This window comes from Protomyctophum bolini, assembly GCF_963924005.1.
Source record: "Protomyctophum bolini genome assembly, chromosome: 20".
NCBI lineage: Eukaryota > Metazoa > Chordata > Actinopteri > Myctophiformes > Myctophidae > Protomyctophum > Protomyctophum bolini.
Window position 1 is genome coordinate 27,340,218 of NC_137881.1, and position 11,233 is coordinate 27,351,450.

The 11,233-nt window shown below is 46.9% G+C and overlaps 1 protein-coding gene across 1 annotated transcript in view; it reads right to left on the reverse strand.

Annotated features, from left to right (window-relative positions):
* The window catches only part of LOC308334992 (uncharacterized protein), a gene marked incomplete at its 5' end in the record, with an annotated part of 160,372 nt that extends 150,968 nt beyond the window's left edge, over positions 1-9,404 (reverse strand). Inside the window, one exon of the mRNA XM_080791914.1 lies at positions 9,224-9,404. Within this exon, the coding sequence (XP_080648040.1) occupies positions 9,224-9,304 (81 nt within the window). The remainder of the gene's footprint in view (positions 1-9,223) is intronic.
* Positions 9,405-11,233: the final 1,829 nt, after the last annotated feature.

An 11,233-nucleotide genomic window follows, 5' to 3' on the forward strand; every position in this document is an offset into this window, starting at 1 on the left:
TAAACAGGGACAAATTACATGAAAAGAGTTTGAGAAGCTCAAACAATTGCGATCAGGCAATGATGAATAAACGTGACTGTGACCTAACATGCAGGTTTGAGTCTGGACGGATGTGTTGTGGTGGGTGTTTCACAGTTGTAGTCCGGAGTGGTGTGAACTTCACAGTGAAGCCAAACAGCACAGAGCCGAGTCAGAACACCTTGCATCATCTAAAGTGGAGAAGCTGCATTGATCCAGCGAGTCCCCGGGCAATCACTAATGGATAGATCCTCGCATCAATAATGTATCAACAGTGACCTGTCAGCAGGAACTGAGATGACTGCGTGTGACAGGGAGGCACCATGCAGCGCTAACTCTTTAGCGTAACACAGAGCTAGCTCGAAGTACAGTTTGTCAACAACACTATAGCCATACAATCATGCAGCATAATGTGGATTCTTGACCAGATGGGGCTACAAAACCGTCCCAACCATGTGCGAATGTGGAGAAGAGGACCATACGATGCAGAACTGCCTTGTCTGCCATCTACTACCCAACCCGTGCAGCTTAAAAGTTCAATAATAATGCAAAGGACTGTGTAAAGAAGAAAGAAGAATGTGGATGCTAATGTTGACCTAATCAATGTGACTGAGAGGCTGCCATTGCGCAAATTCCAGCTTTTCACCAGAGGAGTTGAGTTAATTGCACAGGCAGACTCTTCACATACTAGACTAGAGAATGTCGGAAATAAGTGTCAGAGCTGAAATCAACATGTAAATAATATGAAATAAATTCTTAAACATGTAGCTAGGTGTAATGTTAGAGACCACAGAAGTGAGCCTTTCAAGCCTGTTACTCTATATACGCCATATCTCCAAAACTGGTGGGTCAAACTGAACAACCAATATGACATGAAAAAATCCAATGGCAGTCTCTCAGTCAAATTTGGTATTCACAAGAATGCATGAATGTATAAACTGCCACAGGAAAAAATCACACACAGTTTCTAGCTTAATTTCATAATCTTTTTACTGGATTCATTGGATTTGAACCCACAAAGATCATTATGGTCTGTGCACTAAGAGGCGGAAACGCTAAAAACTGCCGATCTACAAGCTCACATGCATGTCACAGTGCAACGCATTGTGTGCTAGTGGTTCCGCCATTTACTGTCTGTTATGATGGCAGGGGTCATTGGGTACTCAATGAAGCACTGGCAGATTGATAGTATTTAAATTCTATCACGCACACACTCACGTGCACGCGTACGCACACACACACACACACACACACACACACACACACACACACACACACACACACACACACACACACACACACACACACACAGTCTGTCTGTCTGTCTGTCGAGAGGGTAACAGCCTAACAGGGCGAGGCAGGCGCCAGGAAATTCAATTCTCAGTTCTCAGACAAAGGAGGTACCGTATATCAATAACATTAAACACACACACACACGCACACGCACGCATCTATGCACACAGACACACGGCCCCCCAAAATATTAGAACCCCCCATTTCTGTCCCCATATAGTAGGAGCTATTGCTATAATCAATAACAATCATTTCCTCGGAGGAAAAGCACCACAGCAAAGCAATTTATTTCATGTTTAACTCAAGCATCTATCACCTTTCCTCCTCACCTCAAGCCTACCCTTCATCCTCCCCCTCGCACGCCAATCCTCAACACACACACACACACATACACACAGGGTCACGCAGGAAGTTACGACCATCCAGGGAACAGACACGCCCCACGGCATGTCGGGGGGTGTGGAGGTGGCTCTGGCTGTGATAGTGGTTCACTAATGTCTCTCCTTTTTATTTTGAGGCACAACGTTTAAACTGTGTGTGTTATACCATCAGAGAGAGAGAGAGAAACAGACAGACAGACAGACAGACAGACAGACAGACAGACAGACAGACAGACAGACAGACAGACAGACAGACCTGACGTGACCTGACCTGACCTGTACCTGTGCTTTGAACTAAACTTTATTATTTTACAATGTATCTATTTACAGCATTATCTTCAATTACCCAGCTCTCTGAACACAAATGCTCTTCCTTCAACAAAGTATACTGTATCATCACATGCTACACGGACAAGGACATCACACTTCTGAATAACCTTACCCAGGTTAAAAGGAGGACAAAACAGACTTTCCAGTCCACACGGGGAGCGACTCATGCCTGACTCCAATGCTCCTCATGTGAGAAGACTCATTGCTATGCATTGCAAAGGAACATAAAGATGTTCTGCAAATTTCAACTCTGGCTGCGAGCAGACGTGTGCATGAGACCAGCACGAATGCGGCAATTTCACGGCCTCACACCAGCTTGTTGATAAGGTACGCCTGTCAGATTGCCCGCACCGCCGTACCTGCCATGCTCACCACTCAAGGAAAATGAATTACCAGGCCTGTCAGTCACTTCCCGCGTAAAAAGGCCTTTACACTATCATTGTGGAGACATATGTTGGTCAGTCCCATTCATCAGTCAAGTGAAAACACCTGTAGATTCCAGCCAGTTTGTCCCCAGAGTTATTCCCTCTCTAATCAGTAATCACATCCGACAGCAAGGCAGTGGCTCAGTAATTCTGCGAGGGCAGTCGATGGCTGTCCCTCAATTACAACGACGTCTCTGTCTCAGCCCCTTAACGGCTAAATATGGTCCAGTTTTTGAGTGATCGATTTCCTGTTACGCTGACCACTTAACCCATTCTGACCGGGCACCCATTTTGGTGTTAGCATCATGTTATGCTTTAGCTATTGAAAAATAGCAGATCTACAAGCTCATAGCGCGCCACCGAGTGGCGCGCTACGAGCTTGTAGGTCTGCTATTTTTGAAAAAATCGAAGAACGACTGACATTTTTAGGATCTGATCTCAGGTCAGAATGGGTTAATCAGACCAGTGTGTGTCCAGTGGAAACCTCGTATGAATCTGATCTCAGGTCAGAATGGGTTAAACCCCAGTGTTCCTATTCTGGGCATGTTGTTTGTGAGCTTGTAGATCTGTTATGCCCTGAGAAAAGATTTGGTTTAAAGAGAAAAGGGAGGGGACGTACTGCATAGACTCCTGGGGTAATATGGGGTCAACTAAGTAGGGTTTAAGTGATTAAACTGTAATGCGAGGAAGATTTTCAAGTAGTTGCCATTATAGCCTATAAATTGTTGGGCTTGATTTGTAATTTGTCGAAAATAGCCAATCTAAGCTCACAACAGTTGTGAGCTTGTATATCTACTAGGGATGCACCGAATGGGAAATTCTGGGCCAAAACCGAATACCGAATACAGGAAAACGAATAGCCGAATATGAATATATCTAATATTTTTTTTACACCTTTTCATGATTGGCTGCCTCTAGCGCCGCTAAGCCAATGGGAGATAAAAACCCATAGTCTGACTCTAAACACTGCAACCGAAGCCGTATCCTCTAAGCCAATGGGAGATAAAAACCCATAGTCTGACTCTAAACACTGCAACCGAAGCCGTATCCTCTAAGCCAATGGAAGATAAAAACCCATAGTCTGACTCTAAACACTGCAACCGAAGCCGTATCCTCTAAGCCAATGGGAGATAAAAACCATAGTGAGCTTGCTGCACCTGGCAGTTATGACTGTGAATCATTCTTGTTTATCAGTTTTTGTGCCATTGCTGTCATAGCCGTACCTTTGTTGCTAGTTAACGTACAGACATGTGTGTGCGAGCCGTGCTTGAAGCCGCGTTTTGATCACATCGTCACAACGAAACGTAGGTTACGAACGGTAACTCTGATTCTTTGACTAATCGGTTTCGGTTCTAAAATCAACCGAAAACAAATACCGAATAGGCCTATGCATTTTTTGCCACTATTCGGCCGAATAGTTTTGGTGGCCGAATATTTGGTGCATCGCTAAAATCTAATATTTTTGGCTCTCGACACTGGTGCCCAAAAGCCATATAAATACTAGAAAAAGTGCACCTCGGTGCACAGGTCTCCACCAGGTCAGGTCAGGTGTTGGCCTTCTTCAACTTTAATCTCTTTAATATTTCATCTTTAAGTGATTAAAGTTGAAGAAGGCCACCTGGCCGAAACGTCCGTCTGTCTGTAGTTACACCTGCTGGGGAAAACTGAAATAAAACGGATAACGTGAGTGCTGGTATTTATTCCTTCAGTGTATACCTTCCAGAACCGTGCACCGTAGTTACATCACTACATGGAACTATTCAACCGGTTGCTTGCCCTCGCTTTCTTCTTAAAGGCGCTATAATGTGAAAGAACAAAACAGCCGAGTCACGCGGGCACAAAACGATGAACCTGAACATCCCATGAGTCATAATGTCTTCATTACTTCTATGTCCACTGAGAACATAAACCCTGACCGCCGGGCTAATTCTGGACCGGTCCTCACTGTACACAAACCTGAAACCTCCCTGCACACTCAACAGAAAGTGAAACCCTCATCTTCATCATCATCATCATCGCTGCCGTCTTCCTCACCTTGAGGGAGACAGTAGACACACACGCTGTGAAATCCTGAGTGTTATTAGTATAAAAAATGGCCCCTTCTCTGTGTATGGATCAATGAAATCAGTAAGTATTGGCTGAAATGGTACAGTATGACGATGGATATTGTCTTTATACAGTGATGGAAAAAAATGTACTCGAGTGGGAAGGGGAAATGTACCAAATTGCCTCATTGGGTCATCAATATTAGGAAATGTGCCCGCATAATCACATGTGTCTGCTCACCCATACGTACATAAGATACAAATCAATATATCAAGACAGGAAATGTATACCAAATTGCATCATTGGGTCATCATCATTATTAGGAAATGTGCCCGCATAATCACATGTGTCTGCTGCTCACTCATACGTAAGATTCAAACATATCAGTTGCGTGAGTTTAATAAGATTAGTGCTAAAGCACCAACGTTAGCCCATATCCGCTGCCAACACAACACAACACAACAGTGGTCCCCAGGTTGAGTCTTTAGTCAGGGGGGGTGGTCCCTGGTTCACAATCAGTTGAAAACCCCTGGTTCAGGGGGGTAACTGTGCCTGTGGAAGGCCAGGGAGGGGGGAAAGGGGTCTGATTAAAGTGCTCAAGGCATTAACAACATGAGCCCGCCAAAGCACACTGCTGACTGCACTGACCTCAACTCAACTCCGATGAGAGGCAATTTAAAAAAACAACAAACAAATCCATTTGAAATGCGACTGTGTGTGTGTCCATGCTGTGTGTGGGCGGCCCAATGGACAGACAGGACATGCAGCCCTATTAGAGAGGACCACCTCATTCGTTCTGTCATGACTAGAGAGACTGACACATCATCATGACATGCACCTGTGATTTATTCTCGGGGGAAAAAAAGGAACTGCCCATCTGTGTGTGTGACTGTGACTGTGTGTGACTGTGTGTACATCTTCTGGAGGAGGGGCCGTATCAATAATTCAAATATTGATTCTTACTGCATGCCCCCCCCACTGCTGCCAAAAGCTCACTTTGGGTTTGGCCAAGAATTGAGTTCTGCAGATGCGGCACACACAAGCCCGTTCTGTCTCTCTGTTCCTCAGACCTTGTATCCCCTCTGCTCGTTCTCGTCCTTACTGTAAAAGTATGAGGGCATTCTGAGAAAAGGGAGAGATGAACTAATCCCTCTACTTATAAATGTGATGATTCCCAACAAGGCTTGTAATACAGTTGCATTCACCGCTTCCTGGGTGATTATATGGAGAGAGAAAGAGAGAGAGAGAAAGAGAGAGAGAGAGCTAACTTCTCCTATATGGATGTATAACTCACTATCTCTGACAGAAAATGCACAATCTTTTCATAGTGTCACAAGATAGCATTACTCAAAGCGTTAATGTAACACAACTCGGATTACACCTTTATTTTAGTCCTATTTATATTCAATATTTATTTGTACATATACATTGTTTTATCTTCGTTCACTTTCGCTTGGGCAATGTAAACTTTCTCATGCCAACAAAGCTCCTTTGAATTGAATTGAATTGAGAGAGAGAGAGAGAGAGAGAGAGAGAGAGAGAGAGAGAGAGAGAGAGAGAGAGAGAGAGAGAGAGAGAGGGGGGGGGGGTGAAGACACTTTTTGAGAGAGGGAGAAGAAGTGATGAGAGAAAGAGAGAGAGAGAGGGTGGGCAGAAAAGAGAGTCAAATAGAGAGGGACAGAGGGGAGGAAAAGAGTGATGAAAGAGAGAGAACAGGAGAGAGAGAGAGAGAGATGGGGGGGAGAGAGAGAGAGAGGTGGGGGAGAGAGAGAGAGAGATGGGGGAGAGAGAGAGAGATGGGGGAGAGAGTCAGTGGGAGGACGTGAGAGAGAGAGAGAGAGAGAGAGGCAGAAGAAGAGAGAGCTGGAGAGAGAAAGAGTGGGAGCTACAGTATAAAAAGTGGGAGCTACAGTACAGAGATGGAAGGAGCTGGGGGACAGTAACAGATACATGATGAATGGAAAGGAGCACTTAAGAGAGCCGCATTGTCTGAAGGGAGCCAAAGTGCCCAACAGGAAAAAAAAAGGCCTTTTCAGACGGAAAGCCACTGGCGTGCCTATAGTAATTCATTTTCAATGAGAGGCGTTTATTTTGGACGCGCGGAGAAGTCGAGGGGCGAATAGTATACGCAAGCGCACTTTCACGGGCGCGGCCCCGTTAAATTGTCGCTCGCGTGCTCGCTTCGTGCACGTGTCCGCGGGCGACCAGACCCCGGATTCTGTTGAGCTTTTGTGTTCTTTTATACGATACACGTTGCGCGCCCCCTCATGAGCAGACCTGGTCGTCAATCCAGGCGACAACACCTGCGCGCTGCACCATCCGCTCCCCGTCTGAAAGGACCTTTACTCTGACGTACAACAAAACCCAACCTTGAACCCTCTGTCTGTGAATGAACACATGGTAGTGAGAGAGAAAAGGATGCAGTGTACGTAGGTCTAGGGAGGGAGAGAGAGGGAGAGGATGAGAGAGAGAGAAAGAAAGGAGGGAGGGAAGAATGTAGGGAGATGAAAGGATAGAGGAAAGAGAGAGAGAGAGAAATCAGCGTAAAAACAATAAGCTACCGGTATACACACTTTGCAGATGGCAAAAGATGACTTGGAAGACTATACAATGTTATTGGCAATTCCTTCTTTTGTCACAATTGTCAGCTATAGTGACACTGACACGCACATGGGAGTGTATGAGGACATACACACACACACACACACACACACACAGGTGCACAACTGCACACACACATACACACCACGCACACACACGCACGCGCACACACAAAGAGCAGTGCAGAGACCCACCCTTAGTGTCCATGTGTGACGGTAGCCTTCTGCTACTAGCGGTGTAACAATAACAACATGATGAGAGAGAGAGAGAGAGAGAGAGAGAGAGAGAGAGAGAGAGAGAGAGAGAGAGAGAGGAGTGCAGCTGAGGAGTGATCCAACACAAGAAAGTACCCGTGGAATCAGCAGAGATGGAGAGATGAGCAGCCAACAAACTGCTCCCCGGGGGGCAAGTAGAGAGAGGGGGGGGGTACAGAGGAGAGAGAGAGAGGGGGGGGGGGTGGGGTACAGAGGAGAGAGAGAGAGGGGGGGGGGGTGGGGTACAGAGGAGAGAGAGAGAGGGAGGGGGGTACAGAGGAGAGAGAGAGAGGGGGGGGGGGTGGGGTACAGAGGAGAGAGAGAGAGGGAGGGGGGTACAGAGGAGAGAGAGAGGGGGGGGGGGGGTACAGAGGAGAGAGAGAGGGGGGGGGGGGTACAGAGGAGAGAGAGAGGGGGGGGGTACAGAGGAGAGAGAGAGGGGGGGGGGTACAGAGGAGAGAGAGAGAAAGGGAGGGAGAGCAATAGGAGACTGAGAGAAGCAGTGTAAAGATACAAGCCAAGGACTGCAACAGGAAAAAATATTTGACCAATTTGTAGACTGTGAAGTACTGTACTGTCTGTTGTTCACACACACACACACACACACACACACACACACACACACACACGGCACATGTGCCATTGCTCACACACAGGCACACACACACACACACACACACACACACACACACACACACACACCTCTGCACAAAGGGCACACTTCCCTCTCAATCAGAAGATCTTCTGAAACCTTACAAGAAAACACACACACACACACACACACACACACACACACACACATCCCCCATTTCCCTCTAATTGAACCTTGCAGAGTGGAAGCAAGGTTCAAGCAGCAGCAGCAGCATCACAGCCATCTGCACGCACTGTAGCCATCTGCACGCAGTCCAATCCTCCATGTAACCATGTGTAACTCAGAGCCTCATACGGGTCCATTTGGTTCCACTCCACACACACACTCAACACTCTCTTGACTTACAAAAGAATGTGTAAATGAGCACTGATGATTTTTTTTTCAACCAGTCCCACCCCCCCCCCCCCAGCCTCCCCTCCCCTTTCCAGGGAGGGGAACCGGCAACGCATCTTCTCGCCTCCAGGATGATCCCAGTGGGGGATCAGTGCACTGAAGCTGTCACATCCAGAGCATCAATGGATAACTCTCTGCATGGAAGTGTATTTTTTATTCATGGCACTCTCGAGGGGGAGAGGAACGCATCCGTGTCATCTCATATAGCTTTTTAACCACTTTAATATAGTTTTAATCTGTTGAAAAATAGCAGATCTATACAAGCTCATATTATCGCAGCACTCGAACTCGTAGATCTGCTATTTTGGAGAAAAAAAACTTGAAAATGTAATGCAAATCTTTGAATGTAATATTCTTTCACAGTGAACGTTTTTGAACTCAAATATTTACTTCTGGGCTTCACTGGAACAACATATTTTCAGATGGTATAGTCGGCGGCCGAATTCATATATAGACCTAATGTGTTGGGGTCCTTGACGTGAAACAGTTTGAGCACCACTGCTATAGGAACATACAGTAGGACTTTTCAGAAAACTGTCTCAGGTCTAAATTGGATAAATGTCTCTCTCTGTTGGATCATGGAAAACCTCATGATGTCCAAAAATCAAAACTGTTACATTTCACTTCAGCAAAAACCCACAAAAAGTTGAAATATGGAGATTATGAGGTTTCTGCCCGACAGCAACAATATGAATATTAGACTGATGACACACTGAACATACACACAAGTCTACATCCCCACCCTCACACACACTGACACACACACACACCCATAGAAGTGTCTCCGGTGTGTATACTACAGACCCCCCATACAGCCCTGTATCTCTGTACCTTCTTGGGTCTCTTCCTGCGTTGCCCCACACCGTTGAGCCGGTCCCCGGGCTCCATGCGGTACTGGTTGTCGTCGCTCATCGCTGTGCCCTCCTCTGTACGACGACCACTCGCTTTAAAGTCCTCTTTCTGCCCCAAATCTTCCCCCTGACTCCCTGCTGCGCTTCCAGTCCTCCAGTGTGTGTGTGTGTACTGCACGCGCGCGTGTGTGTGTGTGTGTGTTCTCCCAGTGAACTCAAACCACAGAGAGCAGAGCACAGAGTTGACACCCAACCTCTGACTCTCTCTCTCTCTGCTTCACACTGAGAGAGTGAGTGGCCGAGGCAAGGCAACTGGGAGTGGTAGAACAAGAGAGGCAGAGAGAGAGAGAGAGAGAGGAGGGGGCAAAAGAGAGAGAGAGAGAGAGAGAGGGTGGAGAGATGGAGAACTGGAGGGAGGGAGAGAGAGGAGGGGCAAGAGAGAGAGAGAGAGTAAAGAGAGGGGAGGGGAGGGGCAGGGGCGGGGGGGAGCATAATGGTGTTACCATGGCAGCAGCTGCCACCAATGTTTATCTGGAAACGCTCACTGGCTAAACCAAATCGCTACTCGCTCACACGCACGCACGGCACGCACACGCGCACACACACACACACACACACACACACCATCTCCCATGTGTCTTCATGTGTGCGCTGTTGCATGTGCGTTTATTGGCCTCTCCCTTTTCACGAGAGCAATTACACAACCAGCCAATGGGGATGAGGCGTGAGCTAAATGGAGTACAACCCCCCCCTCCCCCCCCCCCCCCTCCCACCCTCCTTATATTGATAAGGTATCAAAACAACACACAGGACACGATGAAGCACAACAGCAGAGGAGTTGATCTGAATGTTCCGGAACAACCTCTGGCCGAGCCGTTTAGACACTCGCAACGTGTCTGCTCTACAAGGCTTTGTTGTCCCGTAGTGCCATTCTCACAGACACACACACACACACACACACACACACACACACAATCTGACTGAATGACACATCCAGTACTCATAGGGCTTAAAGCCAAAAAGCCTGAAAATTACTTTTAGCAAATCTGCACTGATCTCATTAAATAACCCCTATGAAATCCTCAGGACTGAAATCCGTCGCCAGGACTGAGAACTTCACACGCAATCACAAAAATCACACACACAATCATAGATCCTAAAAGATAGTCTCTCTCTTTCCCTCTCTCTCTCTCTCTCTTGCGCTCACACACACACACACACACACACACACACACACACACACACACACACACACACACACACACACACACACACACACACACACACACACACACACACACACACACACACCACACACACACACACACACACACACACACACACACACACAGTCAGTCAGTCAGTGATTGGCTGTGTGTTAATGATGGCCCCTGGCTATATGTGCTCCCGGGGTCCCAGGTTGAAACAGCATGCCATGAATGTTGATTCCTCCTCAGCTCAGCCTTCACTCGCACGTCACATAGCCTGTTATCTCCGAATTCTAAACGTCTGTTTTTTTTTTTTACTACATTTATTTTTTTATTTTTTATCCCATGATTTTTGTAAACCATTTTTTCACCCAGTGCCAATTGTCAAATCTAATATAATGCTGGGCGCTATACACTCCCTCTGCCAACCTGGGGAGAGCAAACGGACTCACCCCATGCTTCCTTCCATGCATGAGGAGTCCCAAGCCGTTTCTTTTCACCTGATAGGGGGGGGAGTTTCCCCGTTTGGACGTATAGCACGTGGAAAGAACACGTGATTCCAACCAGTTCCTTCCTTTCCCCTCCATCAGGCGGCCCGGCTGGCCATGGGGAGGTAGTATAGAGACCAGGATTACTGCATGTTTTCTGTGCGGGGTATCTACCCTATAGGGGACACGGGAAGGGAACGGCTGACATATAAACATAGCTTTTTCAGAAAACTGTCAGGATGTAGAAGACATTTTTATCTCAGATCAAAATGGGTTATGGGCACTGGAGAGTGG